Below are 15,435 nucleotides of genomic sequence, written 5' to 3'. Positions count from 1 at the left end.
CTGGAAGCTACAAAACTCATGTGCTATCACAGCCTCCTTTTCCATGTCTATTCTTTTTCTCCTCAAACAATGACTTGACCTGCGAATTGCTGATTCCAGTGGGTCCTGTAGATGTATTTTACAGGAAAAAAAAAAAAAAGGGGTATCTCTAAAAGTGTAAGCTGTGCTTTTTTGCTGTGCATTCTTGGTGCGATTTTCAGTATCGTGTGCTTTATCTGAATTCAATTAATTTTACAATTATTCAGCATTATTTAATTCTTTTTAAAGCAAAAGAAGAGTCAGTGTGTGCTTGAAACCGTGCATTAAGTGGACGTGCTTTCTTCATATTTGTTGCAGACCTTGTTTACTGTCGCTTCGCAGTACCTGTGTTTTATGAAATGTATTGTATTCCCTTAATTGAAAGATGAATTTGTACTGTGTCCCTGTAGAACCACCCATGTTCTCAGTGAAGCCTAAGGAGCTCTACCAACAGCCTAAGAATGCAGAGGTCACCATGCCCTGCGAGGGCAAAGGTCACCCAACACCAACCATCTCCTGGAGGAGGGTGAGCCATTTTCACTTTTCTGCTGCATTTAAAGCAGTCAGGGCTGGAAAGAAGGTGTCGAGGCTTGAAAAGCATATATTTAAAAATAATGCCTGCTCTGTGAGAGTAGCTGCACAGTTCCACATGGCAGAGTTGATCAGTGCCCTAATTTTACACGAATAAGACTCGTAATTTGTTGATTCTGTCTTGTAATGCCCCAAGAAAGTAGAGGGTTTTCTTTGGCAATGATGACATGGTGAGGATCGAATGCCTATGGGGCCTTGTGTGTTCTTTGCATTGCGATATTGATGTGACTGAGTAAAGGACTTGTTTGTGTTGAGTAGTCATGGCTATGGCATGTGCACAGGCGGATGGCAAGAAGCTCCCCAAGGGCCGCCACAGTGTCAGCAAGGGCAAGCTGATCATCCACAGCCTGCAGAAGGAGGACCATGGGCGCTACGAATGCGTGCTGCAGAACGATGTGGCCACCCTGGTCACCAGCACCCTGCTGCTGGTTGAAAGTGCGTCTTCTCCTCCTCATGCTTTGCTCTGTCAGTCACTTTGGATAACCCCTAGGTGCGATAAAACTGGGTGGAAGAGGGAAAAAATGCATCTGTGCTTTGCTCCAGAATTATTCTGAGTGGCATTACTACACTGAGAGTGGCAGTTGTACTTAATGCAGGCACAGGGAAGGCCTGGAACAGGCCTTGCCGCAAAAGATCATATAGTGTTAACTGTCTGTTGACACAGCAGCTTTATAAGAAGACAGATATATGCTCTATCTTGGTAGTTCCTTGCAGTGCTGTCAAAGCTATGAAACATGCAGAAGTGACATTCTTGTGCTGTGGAATATAGTTCTAGTATATAAGGCTCATCCTTGATTCCAGAATCACTATATGTACAAGTTAGGAAATAGTACAATAGAAGGCGTAGGCAAACATTATTTATTTGTTATTATTTTTGTACTGTGGCTTTTACTTATGAGAAGAGGGTAGTTGTAGAATTCTTTTTCGATACAAAATATTTCAGAACAGACTAGAAGTAAAAACAACCACATGCCGCCGGTGGGATCCGAACCCGTGGCCTGCGTATGTGGCCTATGGTGCTTATCAAATGAGCTAAAGTGGCAGTGGCAGCAGCAGCTGTGCTATACTACAGTAAAACCTCGTTAATGCATACTTCAAGGGACCGGGAAAAATTTCTGAATTATCCGAAGCTCTGAACTAATGAATGGCCCTTCCAAAATTGCCACAAAACTGCTCGCATCATAGTAAATTTATTGGGTGAAATCCAGGGAATGTTCATAGTGTACAAGAATATTTACAGTAACTGATGTTTTAGTGAGCATGCTATTATTTATATTAGCGCACACTTTTGAAACTTGTAATGTGATTAAAGGAAGCGTAAAGTCAGTTAAAAGACTAAGTAAACTATGAGATAATAAATGTTTAGCTATCACACATGCAAAGCGTATGGGGTTTGCCTGCAAAAGATTATTTTTCACTACTGCAGAGTGTGGCAACCTGAAGGCATGTTCAGCACAAGCGAAACACACATCTGTGAAAAACACATTGATTTATTTATGAAATTGCTTAACCTTTTGCGATCCAAAACTGTTTTGCTGGCTTGGCGCCCTGAAAGAAAACTACAACTGTGCAAGAACACGCCACGGAAAGTTTATTTTTGAGCTTTCTGTACCTGCCCAAGGTTCTCAACAGTATTTTGACAGCATGTGGAACTGCTCGAAGCATTCCCTCAGATGCAGTCCGGGATTTTGACAGCAGATTTTGCAGAGAACTACTTTTTACTTCTTGCTCCTTTTGGTTTCTTGGTCACTGCAAACAGCGCAGTCTTTGCTGCTTTGGCTAAGGAGGCTATATATGAAGTGAGGCCAGCTGTTCAGCCTTTCTTCTCCATCCATACGTGCAGGCAGGCCCCGCGTTTTAAAACGAGCCCTCACATCATTCACCAACTGTTTGATGAGCTTCTGTCGATACTGTTGGTGTCGCTGCTCCTTTAGGCCGTTTGAGCTGCTGCATCTCATCAAAGTGAACGTGAAGCTATTTACGATGGAAACTTCCAGAAGCCAAAAAAACAGCTTTCTCTGCCATTTGATAGCCTTGCAAGAAAATGCATAGCTGGTTCCAGAGTCACTGTTTTCAGTGCAGTTGTCTTCTTTACTGCCACCACTTGATTTAGTAGAATCACTTTCTTCCCCAGGTGAAAATTTCCTGCTGGGAATCTGCTGGTCCCAACACTGCTGGGATTTTGGCAGATTCCCAGCAGCTGCTGGGACCAGCAGGAGCTGCTGGGACCAGCAGGAGCTGCTGGGACCAGCAGGCGTTGCTGGGACCAGCAGGCGTTGCTGGGACCGCAGGCGTTGCTGGGACCAGCAGTTGTTGCTGGGACCAGCAGTTGTTGCTGGGACCAGCAGTTGTTGCTGGGACCAGCAGGCGCTGCTGGGACCAGCAGGTGTTAGTGGGGCCAGCAGGCATTGAAATGAGCTTTGACCTCTCAAAATGTGTGAAAGAATAAGATCAGTAGAAACGAGGCAAATACCACCAACACAGAGCTGTATGGTATTGGTGTCACTTCTATTGTTCTAGTTCCTTCACGCAGAATTCGATGAACCCAAGCTAAACCAACGTGCCAGTTCTGCTCATCCGAGACTGCCGAGCAAACACAGCTCATTGGACACAGGTTCCCACTTGCTGCTTTGACGCATACTAATGCATTACATGTTCTCAACAGCAGGAGAGGGCAAGAAGATCTACTTGTCTTGTGCAGTTTAGCATGTTTATTCTCATGTTATTCTCATGTGAATGGACAGTTCACTGCATATCCTTCCTCTTGGATTTTACGACATCTTGAATCTTCTCGCAGAGGATCCCGTTGATGTTTTTTTACGACGGGGTCCACGTCCACGCCCTTTTGTAGACCCCAGTGCTTGACCGTGGCTGCAAAAAAGTATTTACAACAGTTAATAAGGTGCTGCAGAGATAGCTGCCATATGAAAGGAAGGAGGGGTGTGACAGTAGGATCCAGCAGGTGATTGCAGGGGCATAGTGCACATAACTCCCAACTTGCTATAATAACTAAAGAACTTTAGCCAACTCGCTTCTTGGCCTATAAAGAATTATCATTCACGGTTTCAGATTTAATCTGACGTTTAAAGGTGTCTGATAATTATAAGGCAGCTTATAGCTAAGCAGGCGTACTACTTACCACTTGGCGGCTGTCGCGGCTTTGAGCTGCCAGTGTTTTGCTTCTGGCATCGTCCATATTTTTTTTTTAGCATGGTCTCATCATACTCTGCTTTTTTGGATGCCAGCAGAGTTCGCTTTTGCTTCTAAAGAACGAAAAAACTAAAAACACAGGATGTGCTGCAACAAGCATACACTACAACACATCGCAGGTTAAATTTCACGAGATTGCACAATCAAACAAGATATAACACTGCACAATGCAAGCACACCTTCTTTTGGGCTGCTGTTTCCTCTTCACATGTCTCACTTGAAGAATCATGCGAATCTAGAATTTTTGGCATCGCAAGTCTTTTTGTTTTCATCCTTTCCTGGATTTCTTTCTCCGACTCTGCAGTGAGAAATTCAGACATACACACACATATATTATAGTAACCCAGTTCGCGTGGCAAAATCTCATGCAATTAAGGTGCACAAAACTGAGCCATTACCTCCTAGCATCAGGACTTGGGTGCTGTAGTGACTGCTGTCCTTTCCGTCCAGCGGATCTCTCCAGAACGCGGTATACACAGACCGCGTATTGAAGTCTGTGTTGTTTTTCGGGTTGAAATTCGTAATATCCTTTGCAGGAATCACGTACAACTTCTTATCTATATCGTGCGCGAACCTGACAACGGCAAACATCGCACGTGTCTGTGGAGCGTGATGCACACCAAGGATCACTAATAACTCTGCAAGCGCAGATCAGCCGCAGATTAATTAACTGAATAAGTTCGGATTAGCGAAGTAATTTAAAAAGCTAATAGCCGCCACAGTATGATAGAACAGAGAGACGGGGATCGATACTCGTCCGTGCACTCCGAGAAGACAGGGAAAAAGGAAAAAAGAAAGGTAAACAAGTACCCAATGTCGCTATCTCCAAAAATCGACGCGACAAACTTCGGACAAGAAAAAAGGTAGTCAGTAAGCAAGTTTTTCAAAACTGGTTTAAAACAGCACAATTGATACACAGTTACTTATTAAGTTTTAGTGGCATGTTCATGTAATTAAATGTGCTAATTTACTCGTAAATCAGTTCAATGAGCTCTTGAAGGATAGCCACATCGGCATTTTCACCAGTCCAGGTTGTCTAAATCCAATCCAAATCCAACTAGACGCTTCGTTCAACTCGACGACTGTAGTGCAGTGAACTAGTATATTTTCCGTAACTGTAGGGCCTCCTGCAAAATAGGCTAGGACACGAGTTTTTTTTTTTTTTGTAAGGGCCGCCCGATACAAAGAGAAAGCCCCATATCCAAATCCTGCAGCAGCAACAGCAATCCCCGCCTAGTGCTTCTCTTCGGTCGACGTTCAAGTGCTATTCGGATGGTGGCCGTGGTATTATTGTCACAGTGAGCTGAAAGAATGGGCCGCAGGAATAAGCGGTACCGGCGTTGTCTTGACCCAGGCAGCGATGCTGGTCTTCCGACTTCCACCAGAAGTTATCTTCGGATGTCTGCGCACCCACCGTCTCCAGCTGAAGGGCCTACGCGGTAATCGTCGCCAGTGCAAGGGGATACGCACCCGACGTCAACAGCGCAAGGATCTCCGCGGCCGCCACCATCGCCAGCGCAAGGATTTACACGCTAACTTCGCCAGAGCAAGGTCCTACGCGGTCATCTTCACCAGCGCTGACATCACCACAGGCCACGCATCATGATGGGGATGATTATGGCAGCAGCTATAATTGGTCAGGTCCTACGGAAACTCCTACATCGCCGAGCAATCACACGCAACTGCCTGACTTTTCCGAGCACCCTGAGACGTCAGATCAGACGCAATGCAGTGATTTAACTGTTGAGGACTTCCTTGCACTGACTGTGAATTTTGCCATCGAGTATGGATTGTCTTGGAAGGCAATCAAAGCGCTTCAAAGACTGATATTATATATTCTTGATAGGCATGATCTTCCATTGACGAAGTATCGTTTTAAGAAAAGCGTTGGAGTTGGAATTCACAAGGCGAAGTTCCACTTTTACTGCTAGCCGTGCATGGAGCTTGTCGCAGAAGCTTGTCACTGTGTTTCTTTATTTAGTTACACCTGTCTCCCAATAAATACTCAAGTTTCAAGCGCTGAAGCAGTTGCCAAATGGCTATTAATACACACCTTCTGAATGAAACTAGTCATGTCTAGTTGGTTTCCAACTAGCTAGGTCATCTGGTCCAATACACGCCAGGTTGAATTCCCAGCTGATCAGCTTTTCTCCAGGCAAGTAAATAATAATCTCAATATAAACCCGGTTTCTTCTCTACTAAGACCAGTAGAACCCTTCTGACGACCGGCTACTTGATTTTAAAAGCAACAATATGTTTCAGTTGACCGAGTACAAAACCAGCAGGTTTACTGCTGGGACCAGTTGATCGAGTACAAAACCAGCAAGGTTGCTGCTGGGACCAATCCGCCAACACAAAACCAGCAAGTGGTGCTGCTGGGACCAGCAGACTCAGACATCAAAACCAGCAAGGTTGCTGCTGGGACCAGTTCCCAACACAAAACCAGCAAGTAGTGCTGCTGGGACCAGCAGGTTCAGACCAAAACCAGCAAGTGGGCTGCTGGGACCAGCAGGCCCAGATCGAAACCAGCAAAGTTGCTGCTGGGACCAGTACAAACCAGCAGATTCCCAGCAGGAAATTTTCACCTGGGTCATCATGCAAATGGAGGCACATAGTTCCCTTCCTCTCTAGAATCGTCTTCAGTTTCGTTGAAAGCTTGTCAATTATTCCCGTAGGAAGTACTCTGCGAGAACGTGGCCATGCTTTGCCGCCAACAGCTTGCAGACAGTGCTATGGAATGCTTGCACGTGCCAAGCCAAGACTCCAAAGTACTCATGTGCTGCCTTATAATGTGAAGAAAAGCAAACACTAGAAAGAGCTAGTTTATATACCCTCAACAAGATGGCGCATTCTGCATAGCGAGACAGAACGTGCGCAGTTCAGCCACGGAAAAGCTTGTCGGGCGGTGCTGGACAGAGGGCCACTGTGGCCAAGGCATATTGCCAGGCGGCCCCAATTAAGGACCACAAAGGATTAATGGTAACATTTGCTTCTACATGTACGAGTGGGAATATTTGCTCGGACAAGCAACGGTCTATTGTAAACTGAAAGTGCTCCTGGTTTTCAGATCTGCATGGGAATGAAATGTAGTGTATCTACTGGGTGTACCACATTTAATTTTTCTTGAACTAATGAAGTTTTCTTGTTTGCCATTTAACTGCATATGGTGTTGTTGCATTGATCTATTTCTTCATGGTATAAAAATATCCCCCCCCCCCCCCCCCCCTCCCCCAGGTGGTGTGTTCTTGGTCCTTTAGGGTATTGAAGTATAAATGAATTTATAAAAACTTTTCGTTTCATAACGGTAATGACTATATTTTGAGCTGTAGAGGGTTAAGGTTTTCAAATTTTAACTTGAGTTGCTTTCATGGCAATTTCTTTTTAACTTGGCACCTTTGTTGCCTTTGGCAAGACCTGTTTGAAAGCACCAGTTCTAGCTCTTTTAGTGCTTTGGTGCATTCTTAGGTAGCAGGTTGCTGAGCATGCGTGTAATTGGCTGTTATGCAGGCACTACTCCTCACGCACCCACCAATGTATCGGTGAACACGAGCGCCTTTGCTGCCACCGTCTCCTGGCTGCCTGGCTACGATGGGGGACACCCTCAGACCTACGTTCTCTGGTGGGTGGTCCGCCTCTCCGCATGGGTTGGAAGATCGCTTAAGGGATGAAACTCGATTTGCTTGTATGTTTGTGTAGGCACTGTAGTTTGTGGAAGCACAGAAAGAAAAAAAAGCAATTCGGTAAGCAGTGTGAAAACACTGCTTTCAGTTACATTTCAGTGAATTAAGTTTCAGTGCACATTGCCAACTGAAAGAAAAATTTTTATATATCATGGTCTCTTTGCATCGATTGTTGACTACGGTTATTTAGTGGGGGTATCTCTAGCTGCCATTACTTGCAGAAATAAACTTCGGAGTTTGAAAAAAGCAGCATTGAGCGCCATAATGGACGTCTTTCTAAATCGCACACAGGCCCTCATATTTTGTTCACTTCTCGGGATACCACATCCTGGAGTGAACAAAATATATGAAATTTGTATTCTTAAGTCAAACAAATTACAGGTAAAACAACAATTTGCTGGGTACAGATATTGCTAACTTACATGAAAATCCTGCCAATTCTCGACACAATGCAGCGAATGCTGGCACGTTCTACATCCATGCGCAGATTAGAATTTTCAAGTGCTTAGTTATTTTCTTCTTCCTCCATCTACTCTATATCAGTTTGAAGTTATGCTACAAAATATGTCTACCCTTTCCTTTAAAATTATTTGAGGTCTTTTTTTTCTGATGTACTGGAAGTATTGTTTTGATAGTGTGTTGTCTTAACCCTTTGACGCGCTATGTACAAAATTGTGTGCAAAGCAAACCCGCTGCTTTTCTTGAGAGTGATTGCACCTAGCAGTGATTTCTTTATTTCAGATGAATCTTGCATCTTTCATGTAGTAAATAGGATGGTTTTTTATGCTATAATAGGGAATGCAGTAAATAAAATTTCGCGAAACAGTGAGCACGGTAGCATGTCATCCGCCATTTTTGTGAAGACATATTTTGCCGGCAATAGTAACATCATTTTTTTTTTTTCACAATTTAAAGCATAATGTGCACATTTGAAATAGAAATTATTGCCACAATCCTTCGGGTGTTTACTTGATAGGTCACAGCATTTCGATGTCACTATTTTCATCAATTATGACACTTTGTATGAAATTTTGCACATCCCTGCAGTAAAATAACTACTAGTATTTAGTGCTGGAAAACTAACAAATGGTCTTCTTTAATGCCTGAATACACTATTTAGAGAGGAAAATGTTTCTTTTCAATGAAACAAAAAATGGTGTTTCAGAGGGTTTACCTAAGAGCATTCTTTTGGTAAAATGCCTTGTATTACTGTATCAGCACTATGTTACTGTGTAGAAGTGTTTTTCTATTTTTCTTTCTGTTTTATTCACTTTGTAATATAATAATAATAATAATAATAATAATAATAATAATTGGTTTTTGGGGAAAGGAAATGGCGCAGTATCTGTCTCATATATCTTTGGACACCTGAACTGCACCGTAAGGGAAGGGATAAAGGAGGGAGTGAAAGAAGAAAGGAAGAATAGGTGCTGTAGTGGAGGGCTCCGGAATAATTTCGACCACCTGGGGATCTTTAACGTGCACTGCACAGCACAGGGGCGCCTTAGCGTTTTTCCTCCATAAAAACGCAGCCGCCGCGGCCGGGTTCGAACCCGGGAACTCCGGATCAGTAGTCGAGCGCCCTAACCACTGAGCCACCGCGGCGGGGCTTGTAATATTGTACACATTTTATTTTCTATTGTACACATTTTATTTTCTGCGCTGCTTTGTGTGTGTGCAATGGAAATGGCAGGTAGGAAATGGTAGGTGATCTGACGTGCGCCGGAAGCATGCGACACGTCGGATCATCATACACCACTGACATCACTTTGCATGCTAAGCATGACATGCAGGCCTGATTTTACATCTTTTATTTGAGACAACGAGCAGATAACTTGTGTGGCTGAACTGCAATGTAATGGTGGCTGAACTGCAATGTAATGAGGCTCAAATGAGTCCTATTATATTCAGAAAGCATCAGGTAAAGTGGGGCAGATGGAAAGGTGCATAGTGCACCAACTCTGAATAGAGCTGGCAACAGCCACACTGTAGATGGAGCGAGATGAGAAAGTGATGCACGACTACCCAGCTAGGCACTTTTGGGGTGCTTGGAGCTGGAGGGCAAGCAGAAGTCAGAAAAAGAATTGCCTTGAGTTCTCGCTCCTTTTAAAATCTGCCCAATGGCAACCCTGGACGCCAGCTTCTTCATCGCACAAATAGTGCTCGCTGCAGGAAGGAGGGAGAAAAATAGTCAACAAAGCAAGAAAACTAGGCCGGTGCCATATTGAAATGGGATAATATAAGTTTGTTTCATGCCTTCATTCTCCAGCTCACTTCGTGCATAGTGCAATAAATGCTCTGTTTGTAAATATCCTTAATCTGAAAGGCCATTTTATTCATTGCCTGTTTTATGTAATTTATATATGGACACACCTAGCATGGTGTGTTTTTGTTAGGATTAACTTCTGACAGGACCTAAATATTTTTGCAGTCTCTTGAAGTTCGTCTAAAGAGGAACTGAGGACCAATAGAAGTTGACCTGTATCGACAATGTATGGCATTCTAATCACAAATAGATGACTCTCACCGAAAACGGAGCTCTCACTCTCACCGAAAACGAAAAGAATGTGTCGCCATCACTGGCTAATTTCACAAATAAAATGCTTGCATCGATGTTGATTTTTGGTGTGGATGCTACACCACCATTGACTTGAAAACAGTGGCAACTCATCCTTTTCTGTAAGGAAGTCACGAGTGTGAAGCGAGTGGCGGGAAGATTTTGAAATCCAATTTTCTCACTATAAATGCATCTTTTGCTGCCGCACAAGTGTCAACATAACCGCAAAGAGCCAGAGAATAATTTTTTACTCAAAGAAACACTAAATAGCTGAAGTTGTCTTCAGTGTCCCTTTAAAGGGAGTCTATTGTACATTGCCTCTTGATTGGCATTGATGTGTGGATTAGTGTGCCCAAGTTGCTGTTGTGCAGATGCAGTAATTGTTTTACTAGCCTTCACTGGCAGTTAAACCTGCCTATAGATAATGACAAGTGGCTGTTGTTAATCTTTTTCAGTGCTGGGGACAGTGCCTAGTTTGTGTGCTAGATTGGGAGGAAGGTGTAAGAGATGGGGGTGGATGTTGCTGGTGCAGGTACCGACTGGTGGGGCAAGGTGAGATGGAGTGGCGCACTATCCGGGTGTACCCAGACAACGCCATCACACTGACCATCCACAACCTGCAGCCTGAGTCCCAGTACGAGTTCCAGGTGCTCTCCCGCAATGCCTTCGGTGATGGGCTCTACAGTGACATTGTGCGCGCAAACACCACCAGTGAGTGCCGCCTGTGGGGGCCCCCTTTTCTACACTTAGCACTGCTTCTCATCATTGCAGCTGTTTCGGAGATGTCACTTGAGAAGCAGACTTCAAAGAAGGAAATACTACGCAGGTAGAAAGGAATGTTAATTGTAATTATATCCTTTTTCAAAACCTACTTTGCCTTAGGATTCTTCAAACACTTTAGCCTGTAAATGCTTCTGCTCAAAGTGCTAAATTTGGCCTGGCTTTGATGTCTGCAAGCTATATTCTGCTTAGTATAGTTGGTAGACTGACTGCCCTGGTGACATGGTAGTCCTGAGTTATGATGGGTCAATTTTTTTTTTTTTTTGTGATGAGAAAAGCAAGGAAAGCTCTTTTGTTTTTCATTGTAGTCATATTTGCTATGCTCAGGTGGATTTTTATTGATTTAATTCATTTGCTTGTTGTTTGGAAAATACATGATTGTACCCACAGGACGGGAATTAATATTTTATTCTTTTGCTCTTTGATACTCCTGGTGATTACAAAACCATAGGTTACCCTACTGCATGAACTTGCAGGCATACATCTTTTCATAGGAATCTGTTACCTTTGGAAGCAGTTGGAAAAAATGCTTAGAGGTTTTAACAACACTGTTTGAACCAGCTGGAAACACAGTAGTAGTTGCAACTGATTTCTCTAAGTCCTAGTTTTTCATATTAGAGTCACTTGTGTTTTTGGAACTTCCTGCATTTGTGTATTTTTTCTGCTGGGATATTACAGCACTTAAATCACAACTCGTATTTTTATCACATCACAATGCAAAAAATTTTTTGCTTGAAAATTAAACTCTGTTGCTCTTAGCAGTTCCCAAGTAACCACACATGACATCTAGTGAATCCAATAAAACACATGAGGTGATAATTCACGGCGACACGCCACGTGATGCCAAACCTTCATTGCTCGGTTTCTGGGTTTGCAGAAAGTTGAAGCTTGTGAGACTAGCCAATAGCAGCAGGCTTTGCTGGTACGTAACTTCCAATCAAGCTATTTTGCAAGCAAAATTTGCTTTTCTAGCGGGGTTTCAGCGTATTTCAGCAAAGGACGTGCCGACGAGGTCCATGCTGCCGACACTCGCTTCGTCATGAGTACATTAAAGGAGGTACTGTCATGAGTCGTGTATCAAAAGAGTTCACTGAAAGCTTGGTAGGAGTAGTGGAACAAGAAAGGGTGTTGTGGCATATGTCTCGATCACTTTTTACTAGTCTCGAGACAAGTAAAAAGTGATCACTAAAATCAGCACCGTAAACTATAGTTTAGTGCCCCACTGCGCTGTGCTCTTTAGAAATGCAATGTATTATCCAAGAGGGATTTTGATTTTTGATCGATCGTTATGCTGTTTAGTCTGGCAATTGAGGCACTAGAGTAATATACTTCCCTGATGACCCGAGGTGATTGACCATCGAAGCGGTAGATGCCACACTGAAAGTGTGCCACTTTGTCGCCAAATTTTGTCGCTTCATGCTGATGCACGAGCAGCAGCAGTAGGCGACGGATGTTGCCGTCATACGTCGCATTGTGAGGAGCATCTCATGCAGTTACTGCTTGACCCTGTGGAATATCCTCAAACATTTACTAGACATTTGTCAGATATGTGTAGGAAGGCCAGAATTACAGTCGAGCCCACTTACAACAAAGCTGACGGTCATGCGGATAGCGTTCTTTGTATCCGATGTTTGTAGTAGGTGGGCCCTCTCTATTACAGCCAGAAATACTAAGAACACCAAAACTGTTGTTTGTTCTTTAAAAACTGCGTTATTTTTTTCAAAGCAGACCCTACCGCCGCACTTTCCAGGCTTTACAAGGCAGTTATGTTGTTCTTGCCAAAGTCTTTGCTGCCAACAGTCTGCTTTAGGGACAGAATAAAAACTAATCGTGCTTGTAGTGTCCATGACAGTTAGTGGCACATTGGCCGCATTAATCAGAATCCTAGTGGTAGAGGAGTGCTCTTACTTTGCATACAACAGCTTCGTCAGTGCACGACTCTGCAACGTTGTCATCTGCACAATCATAGTCATCTGTGGTACTATCTGGCCAAATATGCATCAGCGACATGTTGCCACCAATCTACCTGTGTCTGACTATATGTGTCTTCCACAATGTCATCTATCTTTCCTGGGCCCGAGCAGCGACTGATGTTGCGCAGCGCATGTTCGAAAAAATGTATCAGCTGCACTGTCTGCTATCTGGCTCTGCCTGCACGGGGTAGTGGTACAAAACGGGAAGCCGACCAGGCAGGTTGCACATACCACATGACCAGCATGGCCAGCAAAGCGTTCAGACATTTCAAATCACTGCCATTAGTTGATCCCCAACCATTCACAGTAGCTTCACTTCAGACACTGCCACTGTCTTGCGCCCAGCGTGCTTCTGATTCCATTTGGGGTGCTTCGTGCGGCTGGTGCACACTCAGGCAATGATTCACCTTGCAGGCCGCTGGTGAGCGCTTTGGCGGCGGTTTCCTTCGACGCCACCTCTTTCTCGCTTTTTTGGGTTGACATGTTTTCTCCAGGCGGTGTCGCAGGGGCTGAGAGATACTCTTCAGTCTCTGCGCTAGGGGGAAGTGCAAGTTTTTTTATGTTTGGGGGCGAGTTTATGGCGCCTCCTTGTTTTCTATAACCGAGTGTTGCGGCCACAGGTGTTCGTTGCATCTGAGATGGATTGTCATTGCCCCAGTGCATATTTTGATGGTAAGCACTGCACTCAATCATAATAAGCGAGTGTTCGCTACATCTGTTGCCATTATAAGTGGGCTCAACTAATTGCTTTCGCTGTCCAGTGGACGTCTACAGCACATATAGTTTTTGCAACAAAAATAAGGCCCCCTTGACCTATGAATATCTTGTGACTGTTTATGTTAAAAACGTCTTACATAATGCCTTGGCACAATCAGCCTCAACACACTGTGCAGCTGTCGCAGTTGGTGACAAGTAGATGGGCAGGAAGGCAGACGAATTAAGGTTTTTCAAACCAAGTTTTTTATTGTGTGAACTAAGCTCAAGAACTAAAAGAAACTCGATGGCAGTGATGGTGGTGTTTGCAGTTGGCAGCTGAACCATAATATGTGCTGCGCACCTCTTGGCTATGCTCTGTTTAAATATGACGTAGAACTTTCTAGCTAACGTGTCGCGGCTGCATGAAGCAAAGTGGAAATTGACGACAGTGTACGCCAAAGGTATGAAATTTACAGAACCAACTGACCGAACAAAGAAAGAATAGCGATACTTCACGGCAATATCCACATGAAAGTTACACACCTGCTGATCATTCAGTTTTGTCAAAGCATGTTTAGATCCTTGACTGTGTTGTTTCACACATATCTTACATTAAATTTAGTGCTGTTTGGACATCTTTGCATAATTATCTTCTACATGTACATATGTGAAAAGATTTCAGATGCCTGGAAATAAATGTTCTGTACCTCTGTCGGCTGATATCTTCTTGATGCCCAGGAATGACATCCTATGGACCTCCTATGGAAGTCCAGTATTGATCTTTGCACAGGGGTGTGTTTGAATTTCTGGTCTGTGTCCCATTGGAGAAAATCCGTTGGAGCTATTTTTGAGCACGTCATTTATTTGTATGTGAGCATGCACTGGGTCATGTGCCTGCACTGGGCATCAAAGAATTAAAGAATAAACAGCAGCTGTCTCTTCTCAGTGTTTGGAAAAGAGCTCTGATTTTGCATACTAGTTTCGTTTCTCTGTGTGGCGCCTTGTTTATTTTCCCATATGAGGTTTCTGGCTGAAACTGAGTTGAATGCATGTGCAGAGTGGAATTACATTGAAGGGGCCTACCCGACGGACGCCTATGGCTCCACTTACATTCCCACTGTGAACAGGACTCCGACAGGTAAGAGCTGCTGGAAGTTGCATATTTCTGCAGGTTTCTTAATTGTTGTTGTCCTTGGTATGAACTGCAGCTTAGTGCATCCGTGGGGTGAGCCATATAATTTTAAAGATAACTATAGATGGATGTGCCTCAGTGTTGTCTTTTAGGTGGTTCTTTGCATGTTCCTTGTGTTCATCTGGAACGTCATAGCACAGGAAAAGGTGGATTGTAGCTGCAAAAACATGAAGGAAAGAAAAAAAAATGATAATGGTATTTCGTTCCATATTTCTGCCCAAGCTCACTATGTTTTTAGTCAGTTACCTACTGAGTTTTATAATAAGTGGCTCTGCTGTCTTTGTGTGACGCATTACAAAGCAAACATGAATTAAAAATGAAAGCACTGGGTCTATTGAAATGGTGATATCACAGGGGGCTATATAATGTTGAAATGCCACTTTCAGCACTTATCTATTGGCTATTTCTGTGACATAGGATGCGGTTAAAGATGTTTGCAGGCAGGCATTTACACTTGTTTCCTAGTGGACTACAAACTTCTGAGGAGCACCCAATAAACAATAGCTAGTAGATGTTCAAACATTCAGTGGGCTTCTGTATGAGTTCGGAATTGGAACATTCTGTGGAGTACTGGATATCCAGACGTGCTCTGGACATTGCAGTGCAGTGCTGATGAGTGAAATTTTGATTGGATATGTTGATAACAAATTTATTGGTATGGTACAACCATCAGGTGATCATTTGACACCTGAAATCAAGTGTTTTGCTGCAATGCAAGAAATGTGTTCTGTGGCTGTC

The 15,435-nt window shown here is 43.6% G+C and overlaps 2 protein-coding genes and 1 non-coding gene across 6 annotated transcripts in view; 1 reads left to right on the top strand and 2 right to left on the bottom strand.

Annotated features, from left to right (window-relative positions):
• The window catches only part of LOC144136326 (ubiquitin-ribosomal protein eL40 fusion protein-like), a 274,921-nt gene that overhangs the window by 60,191 nt on the left and 199,295 nt on the right, over positions 1–15,435 (bottom strand). The window lies entirely within an intron of this gene.
• LOC144136322 (protein turtle-like) overlaps positions 1–15,435 on the top strand; it is a 63,110-nt gene that overhangs the window by 23,724 nt on the left and 23,951 nt on the right. For all 4 annotated transcript variants that reach the window (XM_077668567.1, XM_077668569.1, XM_077668568.1 and 1 more), the window contains exons 8-12: positions 429–544; positions 891–1,044; positions 7,327–7,438; positions 10,589–10,767; positions 14,563–14,643. In XM_077668567.1, the coding sequence (XP_077524693.1) occupies positions 429–544; positions 891–1,044; positions 7,327–7,438; positions 10,589–10,767; positions 14,563–14,643 (642 nt within the window). The remainder of the gene's footprint in view (positions 1–428; positions 545–890; positions 1,045–7,326; positions 7,439–10,588; positions 10,768–14,562; positions 14,644–15,435) is intronic.
• Positions 9,033–9,104, bottom strand: TRNAS-ACU (transfer RNA serine (anticodon ACU)). The gene has a single exon. It is a non-coding gene; the product is annotated as a tRNA-Ser (tRNA).

Source organism: Amblyomma americanum, chromosome 6 (genome assembly GCF_052857255.1).
Source record: "Amblyomma americanum isolate KBUSLIRL-KWMA chromosome 6, ASM5285725v1, whole genome shotgun sequence".
NCBI classification, from domain to species: domain Eukaryota; kingdom Metazoa; phylum Arthropoda; class Arachnida; order Ixodida; family Ixodidae; genus Amblyomma; species Amblyomma americanum.
Note: the sequence above shows the minus strand (reverse complement) of the source record. Positions and strands in the feature narration are given on the sequence as shown.